This window comes from Apis laboriosa, unplaced genomic scaffold, assembly GCF_014066325.1.
Source record: "Apis laboriosa isolate Shangri-la unplaced genomic scaffold, ASM1406632v1 scaffold11_cov152, whole genome shotgun sequence".
NCBI lineage: Eukaryota > Metazoa > Arthropoda > Insecta > Hymenoptera > Apidae > Apis > Apis laboriosa.
The window spans coordinates 51618-65352 of NW_025221020.1; the positions used below are offsets into that span (position 1 = coordinate 51618).

The 13735-nt window shown below is 38.8% G+C and overlaps 3 protein-coding genes across 5 annotated transcripts in view; 1 reads left to right on the forward strand and 2 right to left on the reverse strand.

Annotated features, from left to right (window-relative positions):
* LOC122717316 (alkaline phosphatase 4-like) lies at positions 1-4090 on the reverse strand. Its single transcript, XM_043941277.1, has 8 exons — positions 3694-4090; positions 2784-2884; positions 2465-2685; positions 2107-2299; positions 1537-1703; positions 1131-1442; positions 593-1022; positions 1-373 (listed from the first exon to the last, which is right to left on the reverse strand). Exons 2-8 carry the CDS (start codon positions 2863-2865, stop codon positions 156-158), a joined length of 1623 nt encoding a protein of 540 aa, XP_043797212.1. The 5' UTR covers positions 2866-2884; positions 3694-4090; the 3' UTR covers positions 1-155.
* Positions 3275-13735, forward strand: part of LOC122717328 (procathepsin L) — a 27104-nt gene continuing 16643 nt past the window's right edge. For both annotated transcript variants that reach the window (XM_043941341.1, XM_043941350.1), the window contains exon 1: positions 3275-3638. The gene's annotated coding sequence lies outside the window, so the exon portion shown is untranslated. The remainder of the gene's footprint in view (positions 3639-13735) is intronic.
* Positions 7219-13735, reverse strand: part of LOC122717277 (microphthalmia-associated transcription factor) — a 14994-nt gene continuing 8477 nt past the window's right edge. For both annotated transcript variants that reach the window (XM_043941207.1, XM_043941197.1), the window contains exons 4-7: positions 11268-11457; positions 10889-10964; positions 9727-10006; positions 7219-8915 (exon numbers count right to left, since the gene is read on the reverse strand). In XM_043941207.1, the coding sequence (XP_043797142.1) occupies positions 8676-8915; positions 9727-10006; positions 10889-10964; positions 11268-11457 (786 nt within the window). In that variant the 3' untranslated portion in view covers positions 7219-8675. The remainder of the gene's footprint in view (positions 8916-9726; positions 10007-10888; positions 10965-11267; positions 11458-13735) is intronic.

Below are 13735 nucleotides of genomic sequence, written 5' to 3' on the forward strand. Positions count from 1 at the left end.
TAGAAAGACTCGAGCGTATGCACCGTGTAATTTAACATTATACGTAGGTATAAATTATAATTGAGTAAGTATGCGAAAGTGTACGATTAATGAGAAGAAAAATAGTATTGGAGATGCGAATTAATTATACTATGTAATGTCCTCGATGCATAGAATCAATAGCGATTGACCACTGTTGAGAGAAGCAGCAACATCAAGAGAGATACAATGGATGAATTGGTATTACGATTCACCGAGTTGGCCAGTTGGTAGAAGTAACGATTGTAAACGTTGTCACAATGGGAAGGCCAGTCTTTGAAGCACGCCGCATACGCCACTACGTGAGCGATATAATTTTGTTCAAACGTACCGCGAATCAAGTGGGAATACGGACCTAGGAAAAAATCGAAATGTTACCGATCGAAGGTACATCTTTGAATAGAATAATCTGGAATATGTACGTATGAATGAAACGAGACTATCTTGGAAATTTTTATGCGAATGTGTGAATATTTATACTCGAATGTACGGATGTAATTATACTGTATATATCTATATAGACAGATAAAAAAAAAAAAAAAAAGAAATAAAAGAGAGGATAATAATCGATTACCTATCGCGTAAACTCCTACATCTTCGCCTCCGTGTGTCTCGTCCTCCAAATATATACCAGCCATTTGAGTATAATATGGATCGTCGCGTGTCTGATCCTGATCGACGAGCCTCCACGTTTCGTTAACGTTGTTACTATCGTTTCGTCGATGGTAAAAGAAGCCTGGACCGTTGATGTAACTGAGCGTCTCGTAAGCCGGCACGTTCGGTTTGGACGGATCATTGGCGAAACCGAGGATATCGTTTCCCCTCTTCGGATAACCGTTAATGGTGAACGCGTGGGAATGATCGGCAGTTACGATCACCAATGTTTCTTCCAATTTGACCAGTTGAAGAGCGGTCAGTATCGCCTCCTCGAGTTCCGATAATTCTCGCAACGCCAACTTTGCGTAATTATGATGATGGGCCATGTCTATTCTCCCGCTCTCGACCTGGAACCGCGATATACTACTATCGCAATTTTTTCAATATAGATAGACGATGGAAAGAAAAAGGGGAAAGAATTGATGAGAAAGAATTTTGAACGAGTTCAAACTTACCATTAAAAGGAAACCGTTGTCGTTTTTCCGAAGCAATTTGATGGCTTGTTTGGTCATATTGGCCAAACTCGGCGTTTCTTCGGTTTTGACGGCGTGGTAGGGAAGGTGATTAGTAGCGAAAATTCCAAGAATTTTCGACGTGTTGGCGATATCGACGGAGAGAAGTTGTTCGGTGTTGGTTACTACTCTCCCGTCAGGGTTATTTCCCTCCCAGTATTCCACCAAATTTTTCCCATCTCCCCTGACGCACGTATCTGGATCTATCGGTTCCATCGGTAAACCTAAGAGTTGCGCTCCACCGCCCATGATCACCTATTGTTTTTAATCGTCCAACGATTTGAAATGCCAACGTTTCGTTCGAAGGATCAAAGATGCAAAGATAGAAACGTAGCAATTGACTACTTACCTTAAACTTGTTTCCCGGCTCATCCTCCATCAATTGTCTTCCTATATCCTTCACGCAATCTGTGTATTGTTTCGGTATCGAGGTATCGCATTCCCAATCCCGATTATTCACGTGAGCGTACAATCCTGCCGGAGTGGCATGGGTGACCCGAGTCGTGGTTACGAATCCTATATTTCAATCGTCGACGATTCAATTTTTGGATAAATAATAATATTTTTCGAAATAAGATGTGTTTATTTCGCGTAAACGATATTATAAAGCGAAAAGAGGGGGAAAAAGAAGAAGGGAAAAAAAAAAAAAAAGAGGTATATATGGCGACCTAGATAAAACGGAAGGTCGTCTCGCAATCGTTCCTCTGCCGTGTCGTTTTTTCTGCTCGTCCCCGGCAAGGTCTATCCGACGTTTAACGTTTAACACCGGTAGTCGACCGTGAGTCGATCGTTGCTGCCACCGAGTCACGTTTGCGCGCGTGCTGCTTTTATCTTTAAACGTATCGATCGTTCGCGATTCGGCGGTTACTCGTGCAGTTATTTACTTTTTTACTTTTCTTCCTTCCAAACGATCGCTTACCCGTGTCCATGCCACTTTGTTGAGCCCAATCCGCGACGGTTGTAAGTTTGCTCGCTTGATCGACCCGCTTGTCGCATTGATTGAACGAAGATCTCGTGTCCAATCCGATAACCTTGTAACGACATTTCACGCCGGAAAATATCGCGGTAGCTGTTCCAGCCGAATCGGGAACTTGCTTGTCCGTGTTGTAAGTCTGTAAGAAAAAAGAAGGAGAAGAAGAGGAGGAAGAAGGAAGCGAGAAAAATTTGTCAAATATTTTACGAATCTCGATAAACGAGATCGAAATTGATTCGATGTATATGTGTGTATATATATATATATATATATATAGTAGATGTAAACGCATACGGTACGATACCTTGGCGAATCCAGCGTTGGGAAACATTTCGAATGCCAATTTATATTCTTCACCGGTATTACCCTTGATTTGGCCTTTGTAGATTCGACCTGCCGTGATCGTAGAAATTCCCATCCCGTCGCCAATGAAAATAATAATATTCTTCGCGCGATTTTCGTTATTTCGATGAGTTAGGATTCTTCGAAGATTCTCTTGGCCGGATTTTAGCCAATAGGACATATCTACGAATCGTTTCGATCAGAAAGAAAAACGAAAGAAAGAGAGAGAGAAAGAGAGAGAATCAAACTCGCAAATGGTTAAAAGAAAGAAGCAATGATACCTTCGTAATCGGTCGCGTTTCGAGGTAGAGGGTTGACGAATCCCATTAGAGAACAGATTAATAATAAGAGCACTCGCTTCATGTTCGTGGAACGTGTAAATCTGTAACAAATCGTATATATCGTATCGCTAATCTCGCTTCTTCGATGATGCAAAGTGTCGTAAAAATGTTATCTCTTATATCAGCACATATGTATGTAAGGTATGTTGAAATAGCGACGAAAAAAGAGGAGAAACAAAAGAAAAGGTGATGATATTTCGATACGAGTTATATGCTACTCTTTTATCGCGCGATTTATTTAATTAAAAGGTAAAATGGAGATTTATGACGATTCAATGGAAAGGAGAGACGATGACATTCGGTCCAACTGTACGATGAATTTTTTCGATAATCGATCACTGCCCATAATATACGTGTATGCATACGTATATATTTATATGCACGGTAAGTAGCCATTGTAAGTAGATTATAGCTATTCTTCGTTCGTTCGTTCTTTGTAATTTAAGGTTTCTTTGATTCGCGCGTTCGCCGATTGGATAATGGCGGGTTGGAAAGGAAATATAAAAAGCGACGTTGAAACGTTTACTCTCGGATTACGCGTGTTGGCGCGTGTCGAACAGGTTGATAGAAATGGAAGGGATACGAGAACGAGCGACAAACGAGCGATGAAAAGGGGAAACGTTAATATTCGGGTCAGTCAGCGGGACGAGTTGCGATACTCTATCCTAGAGTCGGTTGCAAGGCTATTGTATAGGGTGCACGAGTGATATAATCGTTCGTAATACTCGAATGCGAGTGTAATATAGAATCGCATCGACCAAGGATAGTCGTGGTAAAAATGGTACACACGAGCAGGTAAGTAGCAATTTATTCGTGCAACGAATGGTAATGTGACACTGGTGAAAATTACCTAATTTAAATAATGCGCAAGTGGATCACCGAGAAAAAGCGCGTATTCCCTCTGTTCCGTATTAAATGCGTAAAGTAGATTTTATTCGTATAGATCTCACGACGTGGTGTATCGAATCATCCTTGGATCGGTTGACGCGGAAACAGAAGAGGAGTATCGATCGGTGAGTCGGTCGGTCGGTCGGTCGGTCGGTCGTACGGTCGGTCGCGTGGCACGATTCGTCCTCGCCCTTGGAGAAGATGATGGGATCCGGGGTGGTCGTTCGATCCGAGATGGTAAAAAAAAGTTAAAAAATCGTTATCGTCGTCCGATTCGATATTACCCGAGCGAGACGCGATACCGTATTAACGCCAATACAGCGCAACCAAGCAAGTTTGTCACTTTATATAGCGTTTCAAAGGCCCTGGTAGATTGTGTACACGAGGTGGAGAGCGTGCAAGGGACACTGAGAGTACAGATTCTCGAGGAGAGACGTGGTTTGGGGAGAAGGGGAACCCCTCGTGTACCGCTAATCCGAGCGTAATTGAACAGCTCGCTGCCATTATGTCTTACGTCCGCAAAAGATTAATACGAACGCGAATCTCCAACCGTGATCTTGCAACTTCCATTTTCCCTTCTTCTCCTTTACCCTTTCTTCCATTCCTTTACTACCCCTCCCCTCCCCCATATCTCTCTCTCTCTCTCTCTCTCTCTCTCTCTCTCTCTCTCTCTCTTCCGATAATCTTCCGATAAATCGTTTCGAAACGAAACACCGCGTCCCGTATCGCTCCCCCCGATTATACTTGTCCTCGCTAAAATTCGTATCCGTGAACGGCTCGCAACGTCAACCATCCGATCGATCTTTATCATCGATGATTGAGAATCTCGCGAGATCTCGTTGAGAAAAGGAAAGAGAATGAAAAAAAAAAAAAAAAAAAAAAAAAAATTGGAAAGATTTCAATCGTGATAAAGATCAAGGCCAAACGACGATACGTTATAGCGACATCCGCTTCTTCTTCTTCTTTTTTTTTTTTTTTTTTTTTTTTCCCCCTATTGTTTTTATCGCTCGAGTTTTGCAATATCGCACGGTCGGATTCGAGTTCGGGAAAACGAAGCGAGCACGAGATCGATGCGTTCGAGCACGAGTGTCGCGCGTCGAAAACAATGTAACGGTGACGTAACGGCGAGAAAGCTCGATCGACCAATCAACCGTTTAAAATTGTCTCGAGCCTCGAGAGGTGAGACAAAAGCTTGACTCTTTATTGGTTCGAGATACGAGCGCGCATGTTCGTTCCACGTTCTCGGTTCCCACGTTCTGTGCACGTGGCGAGCGAAGAAGAATAAGTAATTTTGAAATTTCTTGCGCCTAACGCGTGATCGCGTTCACGTTTCACCGATATAAAATTATGATCATTGCCTGATAATGATAATCACGAATACGATCATCTTCGATATCCGTCCTCTTTCTTCTTTTATCAAATTTCACTCGACCGATCGTATTCCCTTTTCCTCGCCCACGTTTTCTTCTTTTCTTCTCTTCATCTCCATCTCCTTTTCACCACTCTTTCCCTTTCCCTCTTCTCTCGCTCGGATATCATTTTATCGCGCGTATTAACAACGAGACGCGATTTAACGATTTACCACGGTATCGAAAAATGTGCTTTTTCGAAACGTTAAGATAACGTTATTATTATAATCCTATATAACGACAATTATCTCTTTTTCTTTCTTTCTTCTTTTTTTCCTCTTATTTCGATGGCCGGAAAATTTAACACTTGTGGAATTCTTACATCGATATTTCGGAAAATAAAGATGGAACGACTTTTTCCCGATTCGTACGTAATTCTTTCCTCTTCTTTTTCTCTTACTTCGGATTTAACACTTGTGGAATTCTTATATCGATATTTCGGAAAATAAAAATTCATAGAACGATTTTTTCTCGTTTCGTACCTAATTCTTTCCTCTTCTTTTTCTCTTACTTCGGATTTAACACTTGCGGAATTCTTATATCGATATTTCGGAAAATAAAAATTCATAGAACGATTTTTTCTCGATTCGTACGTAATTCTTTCCTCTTCTTTTTCTCTTACTTCGGATTTAACACTTGTGGAATTCTTATATCGATATTTCGGAAAATAAAAATTCATAGAACGACTTTTTCTCGATTATAATTCGTACATTATAAACGTATTAAAGATTCGATATTTTATCGCTTCTTGTATCTTTCGGGGAAATAAGAATACGAACCTTGAAAATAAATAAAATTTTATTATTTCCTTTACGATCCGCAAGAGAGTTTAAACGAGATCTATGCAACCTTGTGTCGTTTGAAATAGTCGGCAAAAATCATTTATTTACAAAAATTTATGTTTTTATCTATTTTTCAACGATCGTAAAATCGTAATGAGATTAAATTAAGGACAACGTATATATATCTATAACGAAGTACACGCTTATTTTTTTTAACGATATATTCTAAATCGTTTCATTTATGATAAAAATATACTGTGTGCATCATATCCAAGCGATGTACCGTCGATTATACGAATGTACAACGGTATTCATGATGTAATCCTAAAGATTACTAAATTATACAATTATTATTAAATATTTAATAGAATCGATTATCCAATTACAAAAAGATGAAAACGATCCTATCGTACATGATTCTATAAATAAATAATTTCTCATGCATCATGATACAAGGCATTTTAAAAAATAGCTGAAAAGAAGCAACAAATCTTTTTTATTATTTATTTACTTACTTACTTACGATTAGTTTGTAAAAGTTTGCATTTTTGTTCGATCCTTGTTTACGAATATCCATCCGTTTATCCATCCGTATCATTTTATTTAGCTCACGGCTCGCAGTTCGGAAGGATCAATTTGAAACGATTTGATCGATCTGTAACAACGATAATCTCGACCAATTTTAAATTTTAAGGAAAAGAAAGACGAAAGTTGTTGCAAGAGTATTCGAGATAATGAAAAAATTATGTTCGATTGGCTGGAAATGATAATTTCTTGATTGTTTCGTAATCTTACCACGAGATATAATCGTATAATGTCCACGAGATATCCACGAGCAATCCATAACGGAACAGTCCTAAATGGTGTTCTTTTGATTTTTTCAACATTTTTCTAAATTCTTACCATTCTCGAGTTTAATCGCGTAATTCTACGCGCACACCTCTCTTCTATCGACCAAATTACAATTTTTATTCTTGGTTTCTTTTACTTTTGTTTTTCGAACACGAGCATTTCGAATAAATTTTCTTTAAGTCTTTTATCATTGCGCATTCAAGCGTGCACGTTCAGGTACACGTCAAATTATTCTTTTCAATTCCTTCGATTCGTGTAATTTTATAGACGCGTATTTATCTAGAACAAACGAAGCGGATTTTAGAAATTCTTATATTCGTTGTAAAAAGAGAAAGAAGAAGAAGAAGAAGCGAAGAAAAAGGGAGAGAGAGAGAAAGAGAGAGAAAAAGAGAAAGAGGAAGAAAAAAAGTAAAGACGAAATGTAAAATAAACGATTAAACGGTCTTTCTGTAACATTTCTTTATATATTCTATAGTTTCTCGCGATCACCGCTTAGAATTATCGCGATTCCATTCTAGAGCGGTTCTCGCGGATAACAGTGAGCGAGAATAATACGTATTAACGAGGTAAGACGCAATTGTTACATAGGTATTAAAATACAATGATCACAGAGCGACGGAAACGATAGTTCGATATTCGCGTGCGCGATATGTCTCTGTTTATATCTATAAAAATGTACAGATTATTTTTCGACAGCGCAAATTACTGGTTGTTTCCATCGCAAAATACTTTAGGAAATATATATATATATATATATATACATATTATACACATATACATATATTGTATACATATGTATATATATATATATATATATATATTGATTCGCAGATTTTTATCCTCTTTATGTACATTGACCATTTTTCGCAAAATCCCTACTTTCTATATATCGTTTGCACCATTTGTTTTTAAATTTCGTTTCGAATCGATTGTTGCTTAAAATTATTCGATCATTTTTCTTAGATCTAGATATAGTAAATTTTAATTGGCACATATTCACCATTATGAATAGATATATGTATATGTATGTCTTTTCACATCGGAAGTTTTTGTATAAAAATATCATTGAAATTATCCGCTCGAATCAAACGTCATAGGATCAAATTATTATTCGATTCGAATTGTTATTATCATTTATCGAGATGAACCGACGTTTGAAACGATGTTCGCATCTTTGCATCTTCGCGAGAAGAGACGGAAAGAGAGAAAGAGAAAAAGAGAGAGAAAGAGAGAGAGAAGAAAAAAAAAAGTAACGAAACAAAGACGTGAAAAGAATTTTAAATAAATGGTTGAAATATGCTCGATCGATGATACGAAGCAAGATGAGCGAATGAAAAGAATCTCGCGAGATTAAAATATCCAAAATATCGTAATTTTGGACGAGTGAACGCGATATGCAATTTCAAAAATATTTTAAGATTTTTTTGTTTGTTCGTTCGTTGGACGACTCGCGACCTGCGCGAGTTTTATTCCCACAACAAATGCGTTGCGCGCGCACTTTATTCGACGTTCCCATGGTAACGGGAACGGTGTAATCGCGAACTAACGATAAAAGTTAAAAGACGCGCGGCGAGTCGGTGAGGTTTCGAGAGAAGAACGACCCTATCGTACAAATATTGTATGCACCAGTATCGTTCTAGTATTCGTGTAAAACGTATAGTTCGTAATACGTATGTAAGTATGAGGGGGTAACGGCCAGCCGTTGAAGAAAGATAACGATAAAAGAAGAACATAACGCTTGTGTGATGATCGCAACGCGACGCAACCAACTTATTTGCCTCTCTCTTTCGACCGCATCGTCGCTACGTATCATTCGCATCACTCTCGTTGCTAGCTCGTTCCGATAAATAATATTGGAATACGATTCGAATTCCATTCGATTTGATTCCGTTTGAATCGTATTACGCGACGATATCCATGTCGGAGGAAGAATTGGGCGTGGTCGGTGCCAAACTACCGAGGGTGTCCTCGTCCGGCAGCCCATGTTGACAACCAGTTTGCGTCGGACTCAACGGCGGTAGATGAGGCGAGGAGAGCATAGGATCGCCGCTATGAATCGGACCATTCCCGTCGTCCTCCATCAGATCTTCCAGTTGAGACATGCTCAAACTCGTTGCTTCTTCGGTAACCAATTCTGGAATCTGTTCGAATACGAATATAAATATATATAGATATAGATATCGTGTTACATCGTTACACACGATCGTCGACTATAATCTATCTACTTTTCGAGACACGTGTGGAAAACTAAAAAATCTATTCGAGATGGGATAGATCGAGGAAATACGATATCGATTCGCGATATTGAAAAAGAGATCGTAATAATACGGAAATACGATTCAAATTTTCTCGTTATCTATGCGGAACGATCTTTCCTCGTCGCGGTAGGAAGAGGTGGAAGGAAGAAGAAAGAAAAAAAGAAAAACGATAAATGACGATAAATACGATTGGGAAAATAAACGGGAACAATAAGTGGTTGGAAATAGTGGGAGTAAGGGAGAAGAAGAGTTGTCGATCGAAGAGTTGGCGATATCGAGTATAAAATTGTCTATTTATGCGTTGTAAGGTTGGAAAGAGAGGAGGAGAGAAGATAAAACGATGAATAAAGGAACGATATCGTAGTAGTTACATAGTAAGTCTGGTGATCGGAACAGATGCGAATTACGAAACCAGTCTCGGGAGCGAAGCGAGCGTTTATTCGGATCAAGGATCGTGAAACTATACATCGGTGTAGGTATATCGGCGTTGATCGGGATAACCTTGACGAAAAATTCATAGGAATCGTGTAATGTGGTTAGTACACGAGAATACGTACGTTTCGCCGTTATGTAAAAACGGAAGCACCGTACGTATATAGCTTGAACCGAGGAGCAGTGTCTCTCTCTCTCTCTCTCTCTCTCGGAGGCGAGAGAAAGAGAGAAGAAAAAAAAATAAGGAATTAGGTTGGATTACCTTGCGATGCTCGAGTTTGTTTCGAGCAAAGGCGTTCAACATGCTACCGGAAGTGGAGGCCCAATTGAAATCAGAAACCGGAAGGCCATGCGCTTTTGCTTGCAATTCCAACTCTTGAACTCGTAAAAGGAGTCGGCGATTCTGATGTTCCAATTGCTTGTGCCTGACTTCGTTCTGTTTCATTCTTGTCAACTCGTTTTTCAACAATTTTATATATTCGACCGAAGACTTGAGTATCGTGCCTTTATTCGGCCTAACGTCTCGAACGATTTCGTAATACCTGAAACAAAGCAACCAGCGATGAATCGGTGTTGCCGTTTATACGCGCAACGTATAAACATTCGTTCTCTTTTTTAAGGGGAAGTTTTCTTCCCCTTCGCGCGCCTTAGGCTACGATACACGCATGCGCAGAACGTAGTTTCAAAACGTAGAGCAAAATACAAAATCCTAAGGGGCCTAAGAGGAAGAGAATCAAGAGGTTCAAGAGGAGAGAATCGCCAAATCATAGGGAACTAATAAATTGAAAACGGGATGTATCTATGTATATCGATGATATATTACGAAACCGATACGTTTCGATTTTTTCAATTCGAAAAATTATCGATCTCTCGTCTTCGAATAAACTACCTCGATTCGTGTGAATTTCGTAAGAGAATATGAAAGCAAATACGATATATAATCTTTACTCGAGTCGTAAGATACGCCGGTGGACGAAAAGAAAAACGGGGTCGTATGGGCATGTTTGCCGTGTAATTAGACTCGTTTTGTTATCGAGTCGCGACACCGTAACTTGGTCTACTATCGAGTCGTAGATACTCGGCGTCTTTCTTTCGCGCGATACGATTCGTACAATTATATCGAGAAAAGAGGAGAGAAAATCGTTCATTCATCCTCGTCGTTTTCCTCGTTTTGCAAACGTGTGTTTATATTTGTTTAAAAAAAAAAAAAAAAAAAAAAAAAAAAAAAAAAACCGCAATAAAACGCAACGCGTACAAAGCATTGTAATGGAATAAAAAAGAGGAGGAAAAGATAAGAGAAAGAAAATAATTGTATTCGGAAGATATACTCGATATCGCGTTATCGTCGCATTATCGTCGCGTTGAATGCGTTGCAACGAGACGAAGAAGAGGTAGGAAACGAAAACACGTAAACGGATACTTACGGATCGTTAGTTTTAGGCAAAAGAGTGCCGAGCTCTTTGATTCTGTCGTTGATGTTGAACCGTCGTCGTCTCTCGACTGAAAATAATAATAATAATAATAATAATTAGGGATGGTACATATCTTCGAATATTTTTATCGTTATTGAATAAAGAAATGAAGAGGTATAAAAAAATATAACATCGCGAGATCAGGAAAAAAAAGAAAGGGATCTAAATCGATTGGGAGGAGCTGGTTTCGATGATGGTTCTGTTCTATCCGAATAGCGATGAAATAAATAGAGATGAATAAATTATTACATGGTTTTTCGCATGCTGCTACTAATTGACAGTAACAGGGTAGCGCAGCGACGATATTGACGCAACAGTCGATCTTACTTACTCATATTATGATTATCTTTCTTTTGTCGATCTTTGGCAAGCGCATGTATCTCCGCCTCCGTAAGTAGCAAAGGTTCCGGTTTGATTTGCAACTCGGGAATATTGGTCAGACTTCCTGATTGGCTGTCCTTTAAATTATCACCTAGAGAGTTTGCCTCGAACGACAATATGTCGTCCAAAAGATCCTCCGCCTGTAATCGGACAAAAAAAAAAAAAATCAGACGTGACTAAAGCGAAGCGATCGCATGGTCCATCGTCGATTTTAAACGATAAATCGATATCCTATCGAGGATATCGACGAAACAATATTGCTCGTATATACGTGAAACAACGGAAAGAAATGAAGCGAGATAATAAAATTATCTCATCGATCATAATCGTAATCGCTTCGATTCTTTTCAATATTAACTTCATTTCTCTTTTATTCGATATATTCGATATATATATTCTATACTCTGCGTGTACGTCGACTTAACATAAACAAATAACGCTGCCGCTTTCTTCTTATCGAATTTTTATCGATTTCGTTGATTTTTGAAGGAAAGTAACGAACACGATACGATATTAAACGATGATAAAAAACGATGATATTCAGAGGATAACGAGGAATTATTTTTAAAACGTAGAATAGAAAAGAAAAGATTAGAAGAAAAAAGAAAGTTTCGTTGAAAGATTCGTACGATATAGGGATTGAAAGAAAGAAAGGGGGAAAAAAAAAGAAAAAGAAAAAGAAAAAAAATGACGAGAATGGGAAACGATGTAAAACGAACGGATTGTGGTGAGATCGCGAGCATCAGCGCTCAACGAACGGCGCTTATGCCTATTCGAGTTGCGTACGTGTAAGTTACGTAAACATTACGTAACAATAATAACGAATAACGTCTGTCCGTGGAAGAACGTATCGTTGGAGCGTGGCACGTCACAAAGCAACCAAGGTACGAAGTGAAACGGAAAGATTCGGTTTGTAACGGAGAAAGCGGTCGAATAGACGGAGATAAAAAGAAAAGAGAAAAGGGAGGGGAGAGGAACAAAAAGATTCGATCGATCATCTTTCGACGAAATCGTGTTAAAATCGTAAAGCAAATTATCGACGATACATCGTCGGATAATCGAGAAAATAAAATTGAAAGGAATACATTTAATTGGAATCGCGATAATTTATGTTGACGAAGCAATTATCATAACGGAAGTTGTATCGAGTTTTATGTGTCGTTTCGTCATATATCATGTTGTATCTCTACGCTTTGCAGTAGCGTGATAAAATATATGTATCTGGGATCGGCAATCGATATTCGATTTTATAGGTTTTCGTAGGTTTTTTCGAAACGAGAGGATGAATCATTTCGCGAGCGTAGGTTATGTAAAAAAAGAAAAACTTGCTCGATATTGTGCATCATACGTTCGTAAGAATGAAACGGAAGCTGTCCTTGAAATTAGTTGAGAACGATTAAACGAAACCGAAATGGACGAACGGTAGATTTCACGGTAGATTTGGTTCAATTTTTATACGTATGTTCATTGCGTATCTCTCTCTTTCTCTCTCTCTGACTTGCTGTTTGTTTCGCTGTCTTTGTTGATATTATGCAAGGTGAGACATCTTTCACAAATATTAACATCGACCGAGAACGAATTCGTGGTATTTAGGTGTTTTTTATCTAGATAAGGTGTTATCTAGACACGAGTGTAATCGCTGCCTCTTATCTTGAAAACCATTTTTAGTCTTTGATCGAGAAAGATTTATACGTTTCTTCGAGCAATCGGAAGTGTTGTCGTTTATCTTGCGTATTTTCCTCGTGGATACACGATGAACGATAAAGAACAAAGAAAGAAAGAAAGCGAGAAAATTTCGTATGGTGAAAAATCGTGGTGTTATCGTGGATTCACGTTTCGTGATAACGCGAACGAAATGCCACCGAAATCTACGAAATATCACGACATATGTAACACGAGTAGTACGCGAGAGAATAAAGGAAAGGTAAGGTCGATTCTTCGTCTCGCCTCTCGACGCGATTTTTTATCAAACTAGCTAACGCGCTTCGATTCTCTCATTTTTGTTAAAACGATAAGGGAAACGATAAATATCCTTTGTTCAAGCTCGTTGTACATCGATATCGTACGCGATCAATTCGAATCGAACGAGTTGAATCGAAACGCGGATTTTCTCTCGAATATTGTCTCGATTTTTGTCGAAATACGAATACTATGTATTTTTTGTTCCCACTCAATTCGTCACATTCGTTGAACTGTTCGGTTCGAGATATACGTGTTGAGTGTTGTGAAATGTAACGCTAATAATCGAATGGCGCGATAATGCAATAACGCGATGCAATTAACGGGAACGAAAAACCGCGTGGAAAAAGATGTACGCGAAAAATATATATGAGATGCAGAAGAGAGATAGAGATAGATAGATAGATAGAGATAGATAGATAGAGATAGATAGATAGAGATAGAGATAGAGAGAGAGAG

Bases quoted from the DNA above. Each gene is read 5' to 3' on its own strand.
- LOC122717316 (XM_043941277.1), bottom strand. From the start codon at position 2,865: ATGAAGCGAGTGCTCTTATTATTAATCTGTTCTCTAATGGGATTCGTC. The intron at 2,686-2,783 runs GTATCATTGCTT...AACGATTCGTAG, and splicing joins AAACGCGACCGATTACGAAG to ATATGTCCTATTGGCTAAAA. The intron at 1,023-1,130 runs GTAAGTTTGAAC...TCGCGGTTCCAG, and splicing joins ACAACGGTTTCCTTTTAATG to GTCGAGAGCGGGAGAATAGA.